At 34.4% G+C, this 22,662-nt stretch overlaps 2 protein-coding genes across 2 annotated transcripts; both read right to left on the bottom strand.

The window, feature by feature from the left end:
- Positions 1-1,445: 1,445 nt before the first annotated feature.
- On the bottom strand, positions 1,446-4,476 carry LOC148613572 (uncharacterized). Its single transcript, XM_088586978.1, has 2 exons — positions 2,048-4,476; positions 1,446-1,729 (listed from the first exon to the last, which is right to left on the bottom strand). The coding sequence occupies exons 1-2, from the start codon at positions 4,433-4,435 to the stop codon at positions 1,559-1,561; spliced, it is 2,559 nt and encodes an 852-aa protein (XP_088443104.1). The 5' UTR covers positions 4,436-4,476; the 3' UTR covers positions 1,446-1,558.
- A 4,828-nt stretch (positions 4,477-9,304) lies between these two features.
- Positions 9,305-14,903, bottom strand: LOC148613571 (uncharacterized). Its single transcript, XM_088586977.1, has 2 exons — positions 12,842-14,903; positions 9,305-10,002 (listed from the first exon to the last, which is right to left on the bottom strand). The coding sequence occupies exons 1-2, from the start codon at positions 14,321-14,323 to the stop codon at positions 9,823-9,825; spliced, it is 1,662 nt and encodes a 553-aa protein (XP_088443103.1). The 5' UTR covers positions 14,324-14,903; the 3' UTR covers positions 9,305-9,822.
- Between the last annotated feature and the right edge of the window lie 7,759 nt (positions 14,904-22,662).

Raw genomic sequence — 22,662 nt, 5'->3', positions numbered from 1 at the left:
GTAGGACTATTTTTGCGTACGTTCCAAATGCTCATTGGTTGAATTGGTGGTCTGTAACCTAAACAGTCACTTTCTGTCTTAGAAAAAATAAATAACTATACAAGTATCTTCCTATACACATACTGAATGCATTTGCAAAGTTTCAGTGAAATGTGACAAGCACTTTTTTAAATATTTGATTTTTAAATATAGGGTAACCAAGTTGCGCGAGCAAAAAAGTGACAATATTCTACCATACTTAGATGCATTAAATATTTGCAAAGAACTTTTTCTGACTTTTCAAATAAAAAAAATCAATCACAACTTGTTTTTTAACAATATTAATAACGAGATAGCCTTTAAAAGTAGTCATTTTCTGAAAAATTGGTCTATTTTTAAAAATTTATTTCTGACATGCCTCCCCCTTTTTCTTGATCACATGTCAAAACCCTAAATCTTTAAATTTTCGCAAAAGGTGATATCTTTGGCTTTAAATTTGTAAATACAGTGTTTTCACAATAAAACGTGACAAGTAAAGGGCACCTAAAGCAAAAAAAGTACTCAAAAATGCATTTTCCATGTTGCCATAGGGAAATGCTTATATGTCCTTAACCGCAGTAATGAAAGTGAGTTTTTTCTCATTTCTAATCAAATTTTTGCTCAAATTTACACAAAACTTGATTTCAAGTGCTGATTACCACCATATTTAAGTAAATATAGCCCTCAAAGTTAAATATTTGATATTTTTACTAAATTTTCTACACTTTTCACAAGATAGGACATAAAATTCAGCCAAAAAGACCAATTTTCCATAATTTGGACCTATAACTTAAAAAAATGCATATTTTGAAGGATTTTTGTAGTGTATTCCTCTCATAGCAAAGTTTACAAGATCTTCAAATAGTTTAAAGCTATTCCAAGAAACTTATCATTTTGCCATGGCCTCAGCTTAAGGCTAAAAACCACTAATTCCACTTCCCATAGGCTTCTATGCTAATTTCACAATATTCAATGGCTTCTCTGGACTTTACCTTAACTTTAATATATCAGCATGATTCTACATATGTCAGCTCACAATCCTCAGAATGTCATGTGGGGTTAGCAGACTTGCAGTGCAGTACTGGTCACCGGAAGTGAAGTGTCTATAAATAGCATAGGGAATCCCAGTGTTTTCACAAGATAGGGGAATATTTAGAAATCATTATGGAGATTAGGCTTCACATCACAAGAAGCAAAATGCACCTATAAAATGTACAGAAATGTTTTTCCTTTCAGAAACTGTTTAAATTTTTTAAATGAGATGAGAACCTTTCTCACAGCACTATGAGGAACAGGGGTAATTTCTGCGTAGGACTATTTTTGCGTACGTTCCAAATGCTCATTGGTTGAATTGGTGGTCTGTAACCTAAAGGAACAGTCAGTTTTATAATGCACGAAAATGACGGGTGTATCGGATGCGCGGAAAGTGCTATTATTTTCAACTTTATTGTTATAGTGTTATTTAACAAACAAAGCTTTCCTTATATAAGGAGAGGACGACTCCTGGATCCGCGTTACCAACGTGCTGTAGTAGTAGTAGTTATTCTTTTAATTGTTTTGCTGGTGGTTTGTACTGAGATTTCAAGTTAAGATAAGCTTTGCCCCTTGATGTCCGTTTATGCCCTTTTCTCTTCTTTAGATTGAGTCGTTCAAAATAGTCGTGTACATTGCTCCACTCATCTACTACTCTCACGGACTTATTGTGGTATTTCTACAAATAAGAGGAAAATGAAAGTGTGTAATATTTGCATTAAGAAAAATATGTGCTGCCTGTTCGATAAACAAGTTCAGCCGTGGGCTCAAAATGAATTTTATATGTATTTTGTCAGACGTTGTATTGTTTTGTTAAATAATGTGTGCGGTAATAACTAAAGTACAGAAATAAAATTTCTAATCAAAAAGTAAATAAATGAATAAATAAAAACACCATGTTTACTATAAAACACAAAATCACACACGAAAAACCTTTAAAAATCATGGTTACTCTTCATTATACTAAATATTATTTAAGAGACATGATTTTGTTTACCTTCGATGGCGGAGGCTTGTATGAGTGATGCGGTGGTTTGAGAATGACTCCTATGTCATGAATATCAACTGTCTCCAGGCTATTATCTTCTACCCGAGTTTTCTTTTTGGAATTTTGCTGTTGGTGCATAGTTTTGCTAGAACTGTGTAACTTTTTCTTGGAATAGTTTTCATTTTTTGTCATTTCAAAGTTGGTCCACTTAACTTTTATTTCTTTTTTACAGTTTGCATTATCATCAACTTCGGTGTAATTGATGTTATTTTCACGATCGTAGACCGTCTGCTTTTTTATTATATGAACAAAGTTTGCTTTGTCAATGGTAGTAGAGTTTAGCGACGCTTGACTTTTGTTTTTTAATGGTTTTATACTCCATTCAGAATCACTGGCATGCTTTATTTTAGAACAGTTTTTCCTGCCTGACTGGGTACTTGGGTCTACATGACATGAATCATTTTCTTTATGTAAGCATTCCGAAGTTGGTGATTTCATCATCCAGACGTTGCACTTGGTTTTACTAGTGTCGGTTTTTGTTGATACTTTCATTTTCGTCTCAACAGCTTTGACACAAGGAGTTTTACAATCTAATCTTTTTTCTTGTAATGCCAGGGAATGACTTCTTTCTAAGGATCTAGAGACATCAGCATTAGAAGAAGTACGACAACTGTCAGTTGGAACATAAGCAGCTTTGGACCTGAAGTTCGTTCCTTGGGAAGTTTTTTTCAAATGTTTTGCTTGCGATCCGTGGAATACGCCATTTATAATTGAATCTTTATTCTCAAATGGAATACCACATGTTGTAGGTTTCGGTTCCTCAAATCTACGGTCATCACTGGATGTGTACTTTGCATGTAAATAGTTATCATACACATTATCATACTGTTCTTTCAATCGATGTCCGTCAGGCGTTCTGTTTGTGAAAAGCACAACTTTTTGTATTTGGCCATTTTGTTTCCCAGATTTTGAATTGGTATATGTATTTTCGTAAGTAATTGAATCCTCATGTTTTGTTGTCTCACCTTTACCTTCCCCTAGAACAATTACTTTTTCATAACCAAGTTCTAAATAAGGTTCTGGAATATCATATTCCAATCGTTTCTTCGTCTTTTTTCGCCTTTTTTTCTTACGTGGTTTAGTATTTAGTCGATTTCGAACATTAGTGTTTTCATGAATCCTTTCTATTTCAGCTACTCTTTCACGGTTGTTAGCGGAATATGAATCAACTTTTTGATTTTGTTTGGACGTCTTTGTAGGTAGACATATAAATGAACAACAGCAATCATTAACGTCACTAACAATTACGGTTTTCTCCATTGGTTTAGTATTTCTCGTGTCCCATACTGTTCCTGCTGTATACTTTTCTTCTCGGACTGGTGCTGAGTCGCGAGGTTTAAATTTGTTAGTGTTCAGACTATTTTTACCATTCATTGGAATTTCTGGGGTCGTATTAGATTTATATGCCCTTTTTACATCAGAAACTTTGTTGCCTGGACAAATACATTCAATGCACACACAACTTAAAAGTTTGATTGGAAATGGGGTTGTTTTCACTTTGGAAACCCTTCTGTCCTTTCCATTCAAGGATTCTCGATGAATTGGTTTCTTCAAGCTTTCGTCATAAGATTTAGATAATATTCCTCCAGAGTCTGCTGCCATTTTTCCTCCCAATTTTTGCTTTTGGACAGTCCTTATTCGTAATATATCTCCACTGGAACAACATGTACACTGTATTATGTCTGCAGTATGATTGACCTGGTTGTTTACAAGATTTATGTCCTCTATTTTGACGATAGTTTTACCATTACTCTCCTTTTTGCTTTTCATACTTTTAACAGAGCTTATTGTTCTTCTTTGCTTGCATTCAATGTAGGCTTTTTTGACACTTGTGCTGTTTTCGTCAATACCATCGGAAGTTTTGGTGTTGTATGGAAGATTGGCATGATAATTTTTATTGCGATTAACCTTTTCCTTCATGTAATCATTTGTAACGTTAGTACTGTCAATATTTTCAGTCCTATAATCTTTTTTGGAATTATCTTCCTGCTGTGATTCGTTCTTATGCTCTGATTGATCACAATCTTCGATTTTATTACTTTTTAAAGATTGGTTATCACCATGTTCAGCGGATTGAGGATCGGTTTGACGAAATTCTCCAGTTTTATCCATTTGATATTGGTTATTAGGACGCTTCTTCTCGTTTTCAAAATCAATTTTCGAATTTGATCCGTGAGATTTCTTCTCGACATGTCTCTGTCTATAATAAGACTTTGGTTCTTTATTTATATTAGTTCTAGTGAGTCTCACCGTCCGCATGCGCAAAGTTTCATCCTCTGAGCAACACTTAAAATCAAATAATGAAACTCTATTCTTTCTACGTAGATTATCCTCCATCGAAAACAGTTATATGATTGTAGTTCCGTATTTCGTATTTTATTGCTATTGAACATGTTCTGATTTTAATGGTATAAAAACAACAATTGACCCATTGATAAACTTTGTAATGCAAGTCATCTGCTCATTGCCCTTCTATTGTCAATGAACAAAAAAAAACTCAATCGAATCGTACCCTTAACAAATCACGAATACATTTACAAAATAGTATTAAATAACACTCTCCTTAAAAAAATAAAGTATAGAATCAAAATATTACAGCAAATGTACTTAGTTGTACTTTCATTGGTTAAAAAAAGGTGTGTCAAATATGTACTTCTTAATAATTCTAAATGGAAGTGCAATAAAGTGCAGAGAAATCATGTTGGTGGTCATACACATCAATTTTTAGTGGATTTTTTTTCATTTCTGAAACCCAACATGATTTATTTTTATGATCGTTTAACTATTTTAACGACCGAGACCTGGATTTTCAACGGTGTTTATTTTTCTTTCTAGTGAAGAGTAACAACAGGGACAGGGTTATGTTGCTACAAGATTGAAGTCATCACTACAGAAGTTCTATGATCGTCATCATGACCTCGTGGATCGTTATGGTGTATCCATCTGCACCATGAAAACTGATTTATTCAACGGGTCATAGTTTTCCTTTCCTCGTTTGTCTACCCCGGACTTGACTTTTTATGAGCAACTCGGCGGGTGTTTTATAGAAAAACAGAGAATGCTTACCCTACCGGTACACCTGGTCAATGCTCCCACTTTGAAGTCCGAGTTGCTCATTTGCTTTTGTTACTTTGTATGTATGATTTTAGTTACTTTGTTGTGTATGTCTGTTTTTTCATGTCTGGTCTTTGTCCCTGGATTGCATTCTTTTGATAAACGCCATAACCTTGGTTCCCTTGATTACTCTTTTAAGCCAATTTTCATCAATTGTATGAAACCCATACATGTTTACCGACCACAGTGGGTTTCGACATCAAGTACTTAGACTAGTAGATTTGAGAGATGATTAGTATGGGGTTGAAAGAAATTTTAGTCGACAAAACATTTAGGCATATAAAAAGAAAGGGTTGGATAAGTGGTTTAGCTAATAAGAAATTATAAGTGTGCCAAAACACTGCTTTGAAAAGAAGTACACATGCTTAACAAATGGGAATGTTTGTTTCTTACTTATAAGAAGGCACACTTAAAGATTGCGATTGCATTAATTGTATAGATCCGATAAAACATTTCGACTTTGACCCACAACATTTCCATTATATCCACAAAATAATGAATTCATAAATAGTGTGTCAAGTCCTATGCGGAGGTCCGATTAATTCGCAATATCTGACTCATTATGGTACTATGTTGGTGGTCTAAGATGGAAATTGATACAATTCTTATGATTCTCTGTTTATCCGTTCCTTTGGGGGAACACCCTTTCGCTATAATTCATTTTTTTTGTCCCCGTGAAGAACAAGAACTCCAATAATTAAGTTAGGGCTTCAGTGATATCATGTACTGCAAATGTTATACTTGCAATTGTATCTGTATAATATACCATAATTCCAAATTTTACCTCATTATAAAATCTATAAACTAAGAAACAAGCAGGAACCGATGGTGATATAACTCAGCGAATGAACGCCTAACAAAGCAATCAAGAACCATACTAATGATTTTGAGTCCTATGTCTAGCTGAAATCGTAATTAGGTTGTTTCACTTGATGCTACATGTAGCAAACGGCATTTTGCTTTATCATTACACTCAAAGGGAACATAAACTGAACACACAGTACCAAACTAACGAATGTCCCCTACTTAATTTTAGTTCATTTGAAACGAAAAACTATTACAATATGAAATATGACAGATGGGTACACAAAGGGGTAGAAAAAATCTCTATCGCCAATGCTATCCCCCCGAAAGACTGGTACAATGAAAGTGAAATACCCTCTCTTTCAGGCCTCAAATCAAAAGCTATCCTAGTATCCAGACACAAACTGTATATTCATAACAGGTCTATGTGAAGGATACGCGTTTACCTGCCAGAATGTTCAATGCTTTTATCCGCTTTTAATTTACGACAGCTAAACTCTGTTATGAACCTATAATTTCGACACGTGTACTATTAAAGAAAGTGAATTGCTGATAAGCTTTTCAGGCGAAAAAAAACGTGTTGCTCACACAAATAACCTAACTGTCAGAAAAGACTGTCTTGGAGGTACAGTTTTTGTCGCATTTCTTGACCTTCCAAAAGCCTTGTACTGCTATACAATACAATGGAAGTCTTTTTGTTTCTTTCTTTTGGCTTGCACTGGCATGTTTAAGACGAATATCGGCGATATGGAGTCAAAAACAAACTAAGACCAAATCAATTAGGATACAACAATGCACAGTTTCGTTATGTGCAATAAAATCAACTTTGGCCAATAACGAAGTTTTGTTTCTGCTATTTTTCTTTGAACTGCATTTATTACATTATTTGTATTATCTTTTTTTTTAGTTAATACAAAGCTTCCGTTTCTAAACAAGCTGGTAGTTTTCGTTGTAGCCAGGACAAGAAGAAATTTTAGACAGGTTAAGTAATGTTCTGTCGAGTTAATGAAAAATTCCACGTTTACCTCCAAATTTGGCAAGAACTGAGATGATTATATTAGGACTACTAGACAGTTTTGTTTAGTATTATACAATTATCTTTGCTTATGTACGAAATATTCACACACTGGGCCACGTGGTAACTTGTTTCGAACAAATGGAGAAATGGTTCTTTCAAAGCTTCTTTTCAAATAGAAAATTCGATATTTTACTGCAAATGTTAGATATTTAAAAAAATAATTTCAGATTGTGTTTTTTTTTTAATATTTACTTTCTTGTTTTTACATTTCGATACCTCAAAGGTCAAGGTCGGCCTTTCATTTCGGGCTGCTAAAAGTTGAAAGTTTTTGGCACGTTTACCAAAAACTGCTGCGGACTGCACTATTTGCTAGTTTTTCTTAAATATAGCTATTGATACTTGTATGGGATGACATTTGATCTGATCTGATGTAAAAAGTTCGGAATTTTTCTCACCAGCAAAGGGGAGCAAGCCATACAAAATGATGCAAATCCTGTGTGATTTGAATTTTTATTCTTTATATGTGTAAAATGTAGTGCCCATGTCTGTGAACGGGTATACTTATCCTTTCAACGGCTATTAAAGGCAAACTATCAAAGGGTGAGGGAACAATTTCGCCGATTCAAAATACATACACCTAGAACAGTGATGATTCATTCCTTGTATTGTACACGGTAGAATTCCTCAGTGATGGATCTGGCTTCATATTTCGATAGTTTTTGTTTTGAGTACTTCTTGTATAGAATGTTTTTCGGATTGAGACCTTCCTATATATTTGTTTCTATATTTGTTTCTAATACTACTGATGACAGGTTACTCCTTGAAACACGGGTACAGCATATCAAAATTTGCAATATGTATGATTGGCATTTTTGTGTTCCATTGACAATCCAAAGACTGTCTGTGATTTTTTTTGTTTTTTGTTGTTTTTTTTTTGGTCACAATTTGATGTGGTTGTTGTATCTTCCTTTCCATTTTCTCCTCTCATGTGTAAAATACTATCGAATTTGAAATATGTGTTTTGGAATTTTCGAAAGTGAGAATGACAACTACCATTGAGCATTGCCATTAAAGAACACTTATCAAGACTAAGCAAGAAAAGATTCTATGTTTATTTTTCTAGTTTAAAATGAATATAATATCAGAAGAAAATTTTCTCCAATAAGTTAAACAATCGGTGTAATTGCAAGACTAGGTGCAGATTGTTATTATTTTATTTTCAGCGCCTTGTCGATATTCCTTGGAATCTGAGCTCTGGGCTAAAACGTAGGATTTTTTTTATTTGACATCAAATGGTTTACACTTCCTTTAAACGATGCTTGAATTTTATATATTTTCAAATCTTCTCGAGATATGATTGGTCAATATTTGAGTTGAATAAGGATTTGAGGAGAATCTCAAGTCAGGTTTATCTGATTGGATGATTACAAAAATGTCAACCTTGTGTAATACGTGTACATTGTACTTACAAACGCATATGAAATGCATGATTACGTGGGCGATTCTTGCGTACCATATGTGTTTTTCACGCATGTGTCATATGCGTGGCATGAAACGTCTCTTTTGCATACGTGTGACACGCATGTAAAAAAAACGTGTTACAGACGTGCACATGTGTGGCATTTTTACCAATATAATGGAAATAAGAAATTCTTATCCTGGACACCAACGAACTATGTTAACCTGAAAGCATTCCGTTACATGAATATATGCTGAAAAGCTGCCATTCCAATCTATACGGGCTCCAAAAATATATATCTTAGAAATATACCTCGTTTTTAAAACATGACTTGGGTTATTGTATCACTGCTGGGTGTTTCTAGAAAAGCAAAAGACGCCTACCCTACCGGGGCACCTGATCCATGCTCCAAGGTTTATGGTGCAGTTCGAGTTACTTTTGTTACTTAGTATGTATTTTTTTGGTTATTTTATGTTCTTTATTATGTGTGTCAGTTTCCATGTCTTGTCTTCCCCCATGGATTACATTCTTCATTTTCCGTTAGAATCTTGGTTCCCTTGATTACTTTTCCAGATATCGATTTTACTACTGGTCCATGGTTGTTCTATTGAAAGTGAAGGATGTTTATCAGAAACGACGCGAATGGTTTCTTCCACATATTTTATAAGTTTTGTCCTTTATTCATTCGCTGGTTTGTCCTTTATTCATGCACTGTCTGTTTTTCATCATCACATTAAATATATGACTAAATAAAATAACGTAGTGTTATAATTTAGAATTACCGTTATTCACGAATAAAAGACAACTACCCTAAATAAATTATATGTTTTCTCCTTATTAAAAAATCTCTCAGTAACATTCTATTAAATGCGTTTAAATGCATAGTAAAAACGCGCAGCAGACACGTCAATGTATAATAATTACAGATAAAAGTGGCCCGCATGGGCATTATATGTAATGCAACATATCATCATCATGATAAGCATGATATATTAAAAATGATTCAGTTTACATATGATTATGATATGCCAGATTATCACATGCTTATCATATATAATATATTCATACATATGATAGGAATATGATAATCACATTGCAATAATATGTAAATCATTGTATGATTTTATGATCATCATATGAATCGAACAACAAATTCTTATCCTAAGTGGCACTTTTGGTTGTGTATGAAATCGTCTGATAGCATGTAACATTCTTATCAAGACATCTAAAACGATGCACTCCGCATTGTTGTCTCCAAACTTGTTGCCCATAACCAAACTATCTTCACAAATTAACTATATTGGAAAAGTTTTAATGTGTATGATACAACTATTTAGGATATTTGTATTTAGATTTGAAACCATAATATTCCTTCTTCGAATTAGCTAAGCTAGAATCGTTTGGTAAATTTCTGTGGTACACAAATTTCTTGACAGGAATGTGTCTTTCCATATAGTCATTCATTGTATTCCATCCACCACCTACTTTAACCATACCTTCATGCTGCTTCTGAAAGGGAAAAATGCATTTCTGTCGTATCCATTTGGTTTGTAACAAATGAAATATGTTTAACCTAAAAGGAAAGGGAAATAAAGGGAACCAGAATTCGAACGATAATCGAATCCAGGGATAACGACTAGGCAAAAAAATATATACAACAGATCATGAAAAAAAAAACACACACATAAAAGCAAAAGTAAATAAACAACCTGGATTATACTAGAAACTAGAAGCTAGGACCAGTGGTCCTTTTCACAAAAAATCGTAAGTGTAAAATTAGTCGTAAGTTATGACGTCATAGTAAATCAAAGTATTGTGACATCATAACTTACGACTCACAACTGTCAAAGAGGGTCTACAGTCCTACCACAACACTTGTTACTTCCGTAGTGGTATGAATTCAATGTGGATCCTGAAAAATTCGAAAGATCTTTTGGAGACAATCAGTTCAAGACTATTATCTGAATATAATTGCATTTAAAAACCTATGATTTTTCAGCACTGTATACTTCTATTCCCCATACTCAGTTAAACTCCCGACTTAAAAACATTATATATCGTTGTTTTTCCAAAAAAAGATGGTACACCTAGATACAAATATATAGTTCTTGGTAGAGATTCCTCATACTTTGTAAGAAATAATTCCAAATTATCTTTCAAATATACAGAGGAAGATGTTTACAAAATGCTGGAATTTTTAATCGACAACATATTTGTCCAGTGTCGTGGACGTGTTTTTCAACAAACGGTCGGCATTCCAATGGGAACAAATTGTGCTCCTTTAGTTGCTGACCTATTCCTTCACTCTTATGAAGCTGACTTTATAGCTGATCTGATCAGAAAGAAAGAATATCGTTTGGCTAGATCCTTCAATCTCGATTTCCGCTATATAGATGACGTATTATCTTTAAACAATCCTAATTTCGGTAATTTGATACATCGCATATACCCAAAAGAACTTGAGATAAAGGATACTACAGGCACTGTGAAGTCAGCCTCATATCTTGACCTACACTTAGAAATCGATGGTAAAGGAAAACTATTGACCAAACTTTACGACAAACGTGATGACTTTTCATTCAGAATTGTCAACTTTCCATTCATCTGTGGCAACATCCCTTCAGCTCCTGCGTATGGAGTGTTCATATCACAACTCATACGTTATGCCAGAGTTTGCCGAAACTACGCAGACTTTTTGTATCGCGCTAGAACTCTAACAAATAGGCTTCTGGAACAGGGTTATGTTGCTACAAGATTGAAGTCACCACTACTACGTCATCATGAACTCGTGGATCGTTATGGTGTATCCATCAGCACCATGAAAACTGATTTATTCAACGGGTCATAGTTTTCCTTTCGTCGTTTGTCTACCCCGGACTTGACTTTTTATGAGCAACTCGGCGAGTGTTTCTAGAAAAGCAGAGGACGCTTACCCTACCGGTGCACCTGGTCCATGCTCCCAGTTTTTAGTGGAGTCCGGATTGCTCATTTACTTTTGTTACTTTGTATGTATGATTTTAGTTACTTTATGTTCTTTGTTATGTATGTCTGTTTTCCCTGTCTGGTATTTGTCCCTGGATTACATTCTTTTGATTACCCTATAACCTTGGTTCCCTTGATTACTCTTACACTTACGATTTTATTTATGAAAAGTAATACAGGTGTACTAGAAGAGTAAAAAAGAATTTCCGTAGTATGTAAGAATAAACCGGTTTTTTTAAATTTCAAAACAGCAATAAATAAAAAATTCAAGGCTACTTAATCATGCCATTGACATATAATTATGTTGTACGAAAGAATGTCTTGTTAACGTGAAAAGTAAACAAGTAGTATCTTTAAAAAAGATACCCGACGCAGTAAAAATTGTTCTTTTGACTTATAATTTTCACCAGGAAATAACGTATGGCACGCAATTTCAATTTCTGATGCAGTTTTCTCGAAACGCCACTAAGTTGCCAGTATTAGGCCAATCGTCAGGTGATTTGCGTTTCAATGAAAGAGCGTCTTTTAGGTCAAAGGGTAAAAAGCGAAACTATACCGACTGCGTCGGAAAAAAGGTAATAAAGTGGCAAAATATAAGACCGATCGTACCGAACTTGTTTTAACCGTTCCAGAATTTTATTTTGTCAAGTTTTATAGTTTTTGGATGCAGTTCAGGTTTCACCTTTCACATATTGTCAAAAACCATCCCTGGAAGACGGTAGCTTTCAGAAACATAAAAGTACACCATTGTCAGTATATTTTTCTTAGTTGTTTTGTCGGAGAAATCACGCTGCCAAATGTTTACTGCCATTAATCTATAGTAGATTTTGTCTGGCTTTAAGATGACCTAGTATGTGATGGGCTTTATTCAGGCGTGTGCACTTGCTTTCGGTCTGACATTCACACAAGCGCTGTTATTTGGTGTAGAATTCTAAAACATTGCAATGATGTTATGAAGGGGTCCCACCTTTAGGTCGAATTTGTGCTCTTCCTTTTAAAAATTGTCTTTCCTTAAATACATTTATGTGTAGACTTCTTGAAGAAAATGTAACGCGAACCATTAATAATGGTTTTCGAATTGAAGGTAAAATTGCGTTTTTCTTTCTTCACCGTGTCAAAATTTTCAGGTTGTACCTTCTGTCTTCACAAATGCTATGCAACAAACAAATTATGGCGATATCGAAAAATGGGACATATTTTGATTCAGTGCTTTCTCCATTGTTTTTCCCTTCATACCCCTTGATTTAAACTTAAGATCTTCAATGTAAATTACCAATTAAATTATTCAAATTGATTTGTGCAAAATAAGCATCCTCGAACTTTGCATGTTAGCAAATATTACGTTAATACATAACGGATAAATTACCTTCGGTTGAGGGACTATCCGACGTTCAAACACATCAAAGAGTTTAGGCTCAATTATTTCTGTAGGCTTCGTTAGATCTATATAGTATACTTCCTGAAAACCTCTTGGTCGGGGTTTTGGATACATCGTTTCAAAATCATCATCGTATTTGACCTTGACCTCTATATTGTCAAGTTCGTTGATACATTTTGTTGGATATATTTTTGGTGGCTTGCACACATCTAAATCTTGTAGACTAGGTCTATTTTTTATTTCTGATTCTTCTTTTTCTTTCCGAAATAAATATTCACGTTCCCCAATTACCTCAACCTTGCTCCGTTTTTCAGACAATATTCGACGCTCTTCCAACTCCCGAACTTTTTCTTTAATTGTGTTTTCGGCGTCTGTGTCATGATTTTTCAAACCATTAACAGTGTTATAAGGTGTTGTTGGATTCTTATTGAAGTCAATACGATCGTTCATTCTCTTTTCAGATGCTACCCTTTCAACAGCTACTTCCGAGTATTCACCATGTTTTGGGTTAAGACATCCACACGATAGTTTCCTTTTAGGATTACGTGGTGGTTTATTAATCTCTTTTTGAACTAATCTAACAATTTGGACTTCTTCCTCGTGTTTCTTTCTTTCTCGCTCATAATTTCTTTGTTCTTCCCTTGATTTCAACATTTTTGAATAATCTAACAAAAGCCGCCCTGATACAGTTGTACTTCGTGAAGCTTTGTCGCTTTGTTTTATCACATCACTGTTTTCGCTCTCGTCAGAGTCTGAATCAGAATCACTCGAGTCCGAGTCAGTTTCATAGTCGATTGAGTTTTGATTAGTTGTTGAAACATGATGATTCCCCAACGTCGCATGCTTTTCCTCAAACCTTGCATTTGTCGGAGTAAGCTGCCTTTCATCATTAAGTTGATAACTGTCCGATCGTTTATTTAGCAAGGACTTGCCACCTGTTCTTCTTGTGGGTAGAGCTCTTACGATTCGTCTCCGCAATGGCTGTGCGTAACTTTGACCGTCTTCGTAAGACGAGTTCTGAAGCCTTTGGACTTTAGTTGAAACTCTGTGATACCTTGGTTCAGATGTAACTACTTTTCTTCTATCGCGAATTATTTCACTATCATCGTCTGAAGAAGATGATTCAGAGTTGGATAAAGATTGTTGACGTCGATGTATACTACGACTTGTCAAAGGATTCAAGTTTTTTCTCGGTAAAGATTGACGGTTTCGTTCAGTTAGCTCTCTCCTTGCAATTACTGTCCTGGGCCAGGATTCATGGCTTTCGTCGTCTATTTGGCTCCTCGGTATAACCGTTCTAGTTATGTATTGGTGCTTTTGGTCGCTTATTTGACTACTTGGCTTTCTATTTCCAGATAAAGAAACCACTCTGACGATTCTATACCTAGGTACACTGTCTTCAGATTCAATCTCATCATCTCTATTTAACCTTTTATCACTGTGTGGCATTCGTTGAGACGAGCGAGACATTATCAAATCATAATATGACTCTGTAACGATATTTCGAATAATGTTAGTTTCCGTGTAGTAAATTCCAAGTTGTTTAAGTCTCTACAGCGACTTACGACTTTATATCGCTATCATTATAGCCTCATCAATCGCAGTAATACCTTTAAATCTCCACAAATATTTGTTCAATTGATATCTATTGTCCATTTAATCATTTATATATGTCCCGTTATATAATACAAATATACGTTTGTCTTTTGGTACAATTGGAATCCTACTGTGTTCAATCTTTTGGCACATGAACAAGTCCAATGTACTATAAATTTCCTAGTTACGCTTCAAATGCATATTTTAATCGATCTAGGCTGTAAGATTTAGGTTATTGAATTTACTTCAATATTTATAATCCGGCGATTGTTTTTCACCACAATATAACCTAAATCAATATACATCCTGTTTTATTATTGACATAAAAATATCTACATATTACTTACACTAAGGTATTTTAATCCTGAAATGCATTTACGTACATAGAGTTGATTAAAAACGAAAATGTTCGTGTTGACCCTGTGTTTATTACTCACCAAGTTTGAAAACAAAAACCTTAGAAATTAAACTACATGGAAACACGTAGCTTAGACGGTTCTGGGAATTGGGTTATATACGATTTTCCGGAATCATTCAGTGAAAGATCTAATGTTGGAATGCGTCTAATAAATCCCAGAAATCGTTTATTTATATTCATAGGCTTATTTTAAGGGCATAATCATGATAAATTAACTGCCCATGGGATAGTGATTTCACCTGAAACGTGGATAATGACTCGTAACACAGGCCATGTTAGTAAAACGGGCAAAAAAGGGATTTCGAGTGCATCCAAGTAAAACCTTCGATTCACCAATAATTAAGAATAAACAAAAACTGACACAATACATTTATGAAAATTGAACCAGCATTAGATAAGTTGGCCGATAGCTGTGATTGTTTAACAATGAAGTTTGACTTATGTCACTTTCATTAAAAAGTCCAAGTACTTCAACACAAACCGTAAACTTTAAAAAATCCCATCTCTAAAAAACTATTCTTTAGTGTAAGTGCTGAACTACAAAGCAATGCAACGCATGATTGTCACACATGAAATTAATTGTAAAATGGTTCTCCGCGAAGTAAACAAAATGTCAACTTCATTGTACAAAATAATGTGAAAATTCTTTTTTTTTTCTGATTAGTTGAGATCGTAGAGCGCACATTTTTATTGTAGTTAACTAAACCTGTATGTAAATGAAATTTAAAGGGAAATCGTGTATTAAGCGAGGCTACTCCAGCATATTGTGGCTAATATCTACGAATCTTTTTTGAAATATTTCGGCTTCTTGTGAATGTAGTATGCAGATTCTGTTCTGTTTTATATTTTGATATCAAATTAAAATGTAAGAACATAAGTATATTGTAGTTCCTTTCGTGAACTTACTAGTGGTCATGGGTGGAGAGATATTGAAGTTTAATACATTTTATCCAAATATTATATCATCAGAAGACAGAGGACAACATTACAGAAAAGTCATGGTATTTAAATGCAAACGCAATACTGCCACGCTGCAACATACAATGAAGTAAGGGACAGCTGAAATAGATGAAGTTTCGTAAACTAATTATGTTGTTGACATGATACTAATGATTTGATTATCATAATTATACTCCCTCGGAAACAAAGTTTAGGGGGTATAGGAATTCCCTCGTTTGTCTGTCTGTCATAATTTCTTGTAAGCGCAACTCAAGGGATTTTAAGGACACTTTATAGGAAGGTTGGTAATCATATGATGTGTATTAATGGGTATAATAACCACCAAAACACTATGAAAGATGTTCGCTGGTCATGTCCAGACATTTTTGTCAGATTTTCGGACTCCTGTGGTTTTATCCATTTCATAGCATTAAATATTTTTTTGCCCAGTGACATCCATTTCCTGTTCATAATTTCATTCAACACACCTTAAAATGTCATTCGGAAAGTCTTTATGAAATGGTTATTATTTCTTCAGTGTTTTAATAGATAAAACCTACCTAGACAAACCCTACAGAAAATCACGGAAAATCCTGTTCCCGCAAAAATTTACTTTGAAAATGCTTTTTCCTAAAAAACGAGCGCACTGAACTATTTATTTTTTCTTCTTATATTGTTCTAACATGAAAGATCTTAAAAGATGTCACAACCCTTTGAAACCCGTGTTATTCTTAAAGAGACCAGTGAGCAACCGTGAGATAATAATAGGATGATTAATTGGAAAGCGTGAATAAACAAAATATGATCACGGGTGCCGAAAAACGCCTAGATTTATATTAATGCGTTCTTGGCACGAGTGATCATATTTAGTCTATTCACGAAAACCAACCAATTATCCTATTTATTGTTCAGATTTTCTCCATTGTTCGTTGCTATTTTCAACTTTTCAATTTTGAATTTTGTAAACGGCGGGTTGATATTTGTGTTGTGACGTTTTGGCGTGAGAAAGTGCGAGAGTGAAAATACCGAATTTATCTCACAGTGTGAATTATCGAAAATTTTAACATAGAAAACATTCGGTAACTCATGCTATCTATATAATAATCCAACTTAAGCGTTTTTCATGTAAAAACCTCGTGAGGGCATCTCCTCCTTAACTGCTCTAGGAATTTTTATGAAACTTTGTAGAAAAAATAGGCATCATATGCAGATGTGGATGAAGATATATAGTTATTGTTTGAGGACTCATAAATGTAGTAATGTTCAGAATTCACTTGTTCAACCGAACATAAGTTATTTATGTGCAAAACTATGCTAATTTTCTGCAATCTACTATCCAAATCCAAGCTACGTCTCTATCACTTTTTAATAAAATAATTGAAAACATTTCTGATTTCGTCAGACACGATGACCATGTCGATTTAATATTCTAATTACATAAACAAAACATATTCAAAATAGAATTACTGTCTAGGACTACATCAGTGAAAAATCGGAATCTTTCCACTGAAGAAAAAATAGTGACAGTCCTGCCCATAAATACACTGGCATTACAGAGTATCTAAAAATAAACAAATATCATGATTAATAAAAATGAAATTTACCTCTTTATTACATAATTAATACTGTAAATATGTCTACACTATGTACGTACGTGGTCACCGCCCAACCTCGATAACTGAAAAAAAAAACGTGATCATCTCCTTTATATACTACCCGCGAAATTCAAACCGGTTCTTTCCCAATATAGACAATATAAACTACGTAACTGAAAATTACTATGCGTAAAGTGCATATATATATATATATGATAAAACTTTTGATAGGAAGGTTACTAGTTTCGATTGCGTTACAATTTGTCTCTACATTACTCATGTCATAACTCTGTGTAGAATCACAGTGGTTGTCAGAAAAGGGACCAGATGGACATTGCTATATGCATTCCAAAGATAGCATGAACTGGAAAAAAATGCTCTGGTAATTAACTTTTACACTATATTTTTGATGGTCAATACATTTTGTATGTATTCAGTGGCAACCGGGTTCATGTATAGATATATAGTTTTTTTAATGTAATGTGTATCAAAATATTATGTCCCTAAAATAGATAATAAAATACTACAAACTTATTCATATTTCGCAGTTTTAGCCTTAATAATAACCGTTTAGTACTATTCTGTGTAAGAATCAGACAACGGTGGAACATCATTTTCAGTTTCGTCTTTTTTTGCCTCAAATGTATTCAATACATCTAGAAAACAGAAAAGGGAAAGCAATTTCCTGAGTTATCTGTGACGTAAATAATTTTTACTGCTTATATAGGGAAAAAGAGCGAGAAAATTATCCCGCCATTTCAACTAAATTGCCCTATTAACATCTTAAAAAGGCAAAATTTATAAACTCTGGTTATTTCTCGAGGTTATGAGATATAAATACTTGGATAATGCAGTAATATTTTCTTCATCCACATCTGATATGTATTTTGCCTGGTTCGTAGACAGAGAAGTACTTAAATGAAAATTGATAGCAGGAAAGAAAACCATGATTGGGTCTCTAAAATGGCACCTGGTAGGTACATATTGTGACAATCGCTACTTCCAAAAATCTTGATATTTCATTACTATTTTTCATTCCGATAATGAAAATGTTCTATTACTTTTGAGAAAAAGCTTATAAATGATATTTCACAGTATTCTACAACTTTGAACTTTATGATCATTATTATTATTATGGATGTACATGTACTTATAGGCAAACCCCTAATTAACCGAAACTTTCTGGCTTTAGTTTTTCAAAGCACACAGTTCAATACACTACAAAAAAACATGAACTTAAAATGCCTCGCAGGGCGCAGCTTTATTCGAGAGTAGAGGTCGAACTCTGAACTGTTTGGGCAAGTATGGACACACCATTCAAATCTGATTCAGCTTTGAGATTTGATTATGATTCGATTTTTGACCGTGAAAAAGAATTGAAGAGGTCATTCGAGCACTTTTTGTCTCCTAATTCCTACATGGTTCAAGTCGAAATTTCTAAAATCAATCCAAATAGGGTATGGCACTCCGGTTACAATTTTAAAGTGATTCATTCCCTTTCACTTAATTTTATCCAGAAATAAAAAAAAAAAAAACAAATAAGAATTGCTTATGGCCCCTTTGTGACCCCTTATTTTAAGTTGGCTCAAGTCAAAACCCATAAATCAATCCATGTCTTCCTTTGGTAGTATAGTACCTTGTTATACAATTTCAAAGCGATTCATTTACTAATAGTCAAGTTATTGTCTGAACATCAGGGAATAGCATGTTTTTCATTCTCCTTTTTGGACCATAATTTCTAAAATGTTCAAGTCTTAACCCCCCAAATCCTTACCAGTCTGACCATAGTGGTATAGAATATTGTGGAACATTATAGACATTCCTGTGCTTTTATTGGAGTTAAATACTTAAATTCTATGAAATGCTTATTTTTGGCAACATTCTTGCCCATAATTCTAATAACCCCCAAAATCAATACCAATTTTTCTTGCGTGAAACCTTGTTATCTTATAACATTTTATAATGATCATCAAAATTGTATTCAAGTAATTGCACGAAATTTAAGTGGAGATCGTATAAAAACTGTGTGCTCTGGATACTTGATTTAACTGTTTTGTTCGGTCACTGGGTCAATTTTCAGGCGCGTAGCTGCCGTTAGGCAAAAAAGCTTTTGCCTGCACTTAATTTTGCCAATGATCGCCCCCCCCCCTGGACCCCCTACCAGGGCTCCGCCCTGGACCTGCTGTGGGCCTTAAGTGGCCCTCAGGCCCTCTGCCGTAATTTTGCCTACACTTCAATTTGGCCTCAGCTACGCGCCTGTTTTTCGAACATTTCATCCAATTTCGCTGCATACCTATTCAAGTTCATTTAGAACAATATAGTCATTCCAAATTACTAAATGCAATACAAGTTGATATTTTGTTGTAAAGCGGTCTCTTAATTGAACATGTTAAACACAAAAAAATGACTGACATATAGCTCGGATGCACTAAGGATAAATATCGAAACGAAGTCTACTTGTATTTTGGCAAATTTATCGTTTTTAAAACAACATTAGGGTATTACATATGTATTAAAATAACTGGTATTAAACAAAAATATGGTAAAACAGCCTATTTTTCATAAACTCTTAGAAAACACTAGTTAATGGTTGGAGTGACAGCACCAGCTAGACGTTAAATACAAATGGAACAATTCCTATGACAACAGTCACGTGACGTTTTCAAAGTTTCATTCGGGGTATCCTAGGAACAATAGTATGTATTTCAAAATCACAATGAAGTAGTTTTATTTATTTCTGTTCGGTCTACACATGCGTGTACTGATTAAATATCACGTGACTTATAGTTTGTTTGTTTGTTGGGGTTTAACGTCCGAGCAGCAATATTTCAGCTATATTCAGACGATGAACATGAAATGGATGACAAAATGAACATGAAATGATGATGAAATGAAAAAGGGATGGGACACAAGGACAATGGGGTCGACAAATTTTGATTGCCACTGGAAATAGGGAGAGGTGGGTAGGGTCGGGCAATTTAACCTCCTGTGGTGGAGCCCTATGGTTCCTACTCCGGGAGAATACCACAGTAGGGTTCTTTAACGTGCGAGGAACGTGGCATTTTTCCCAATACGGTGCACCACTATCGTTTGCGGTCAGGTTTTCCGTATTATAGCCTGACAACCCCAGCATGTAACACGCCAGGGGTACCCCGTTCCACCACCTGGGGCACACATCCCAGTTGCTCTGTGGGCAAAGCGCCCTAGCCCCCGGCTAGGGTTCTGAACACTATTTAGTCGCCTTTTACGACAAGCTTAGCGCTGCTGCAGGCCTATTCTTTTAACACCCGGACCTGCACGGGGCCGTGACTTATAGTCGAATTCTCTTATGAAGCTCTACCATGGTGAAAAAAAGACTTTTTTTTTATTGTTGGAATAATCGTTGTTATGATTAGCTGTAAACGAGTGTTTTCCGTGTTATATACCCTACCTTTTATTAAAGCACTGAAGGAAAACAAATGTAATAAAGTTTATCTGTCATTTTCAAAATACATATATATTTTGACTTTCAGATTTTCTGTGAAATGAAATAATTTGATGAATTTCATTTTGTCTTGACTGGAAACTTTTATTATTATTGTTACATTGGTTTTTTTTTACGAATATGCAATCAAGTTGTTTTAAGAGTTAAAAACTTTCTATGAAGACCTAGGCACGAGTTCCTAATTCCTATCTGTCTTGTTGGTATTACTATCATAAAATTACACAATGATCAAATATAAATATATTTTTGAAGTCTTTCAGTCTTTGGATGTTATTAAACAAGACAAATTACCATAGTTTTACAAACATTAACTTATCAGATTGAAGATTTACATGTTCACATGGTTAACTTTAAAAAAAAAATCAAAGTACGCCAGTACTGAATCAATTTATATCGATCGTTTAGATTTTTACGCCGCGAATAATCGTCATATTGTAAAAATCGGGAATAAAAGAAAGAACGGGGATCGATATTTAAAGTATCCAGAAAACAAGCTTGTTGTTGTAAATGGTTAACATTAATCTCTGATTTTTTTTTAATTCACCATTCTGACTACGAAGGACATTAAAGAAAAAACACACACTAAAATTCATGATGTATAGTAACAGTGCACCGATTTGCGTAATACCCAGGTTCGATGTCGGTTTACATGAAACACCCAGATGAATTATCACAAAACTCTCCGATATACTGCATAATTGAGCTACAAACTACTATTTGGCCAGTTTCTAAGTTTTCAAGTCGAAATTCAATTTATATATCGACCTTCAGGTCGACAATAATGACACAAATGCTGTCTTCAGATACATGTATGTCCCTCTCAACAAAATACTTTTCTAGGTTAATAAGCTATATAGCACAAGTGTTGTAAGTTGCCGCATAGACACATGTATCATGTGAAAGCGCTTAGTTTCCGAGCACACAGTCCAAAAGACACGTACACGTACATTAACAGAATATAATTTCAACAATAATGTCAGGTACATGAAACACTAGCCATGTACTTTTAAGGTCCTGGAACACCTACAGTTCTATTATCATAACACATGGACAAAAAGCCTAATGGTTATTACAAAAAGCAATATCACCGGATCACAGACTGACATCATTCCTGAGATATGCATTATCGAAATTTCTATGCCATCTTCCCAGCAATTTTTTTTTCACTTGTCATCTCCGGGCTTTAGATATCTTGAGGAGAAAACCGTTATGATAAAGAGCTTCGCATAGCATGATACGACCGCGTTGAATTGAGGCAAGTGTTGACACAATATTATTCTTTGATGCACTTAAGCATAGGGACTTATATCTCATTATGGACTCAACAACTAGTTTGGGCACAATATTAATAGCACAAAATTTGAAAATTAATTAAAAGTTTTCAAAATCGGACCGATTTTTGTGGGTGTGGCACCTTTGACCCTTTTAACTCGAACACGGTAAGAAATATCTGAAATCTGATTGAAAAACGAAGGCAGAATAAAATACGGAAAAAATTAAAATACACATGTAGTGGATTTTTTGGGCGTGTGGCCCTTAGACCCACATAACCACGGTAAGATATATCTGAAACCTGATTGAAAAATTCACAAAGAAACCAATAAAAAAATCAAAATTTTGAACTAGAAATTCGTACTAGAAACAAAACAGTTTTTTTTTTATTGACGTGGTCCAATTTTATACCTTTAACCCCAAAACATTTAAAGATAAGCCTACCCTGTAAAAAACTGTAAAAACAAAATTTCAAAAGGAACAGATTAACAAGGGATTAGGTGAT

Source organism: Perna viridis, chromosome 6, assembly GCF_037379345.1.
Source record: "Perna viridis isolate PV_CMFRI_1.1 ecotype Kerala chromosome 6, ASM3737934v1, whole genome shotgun sequence".
Taxonomy (NCBI): Eukaryota; Metazoa; Mollusca; class Bivalvia; order Mytilida; family Mytilidae; genus Perna; species Perna viridis.
Note: the sequence above shows the minus strand (reverse complement) of the source record. Positions and strands in the feature narration are given on the sequence as shown.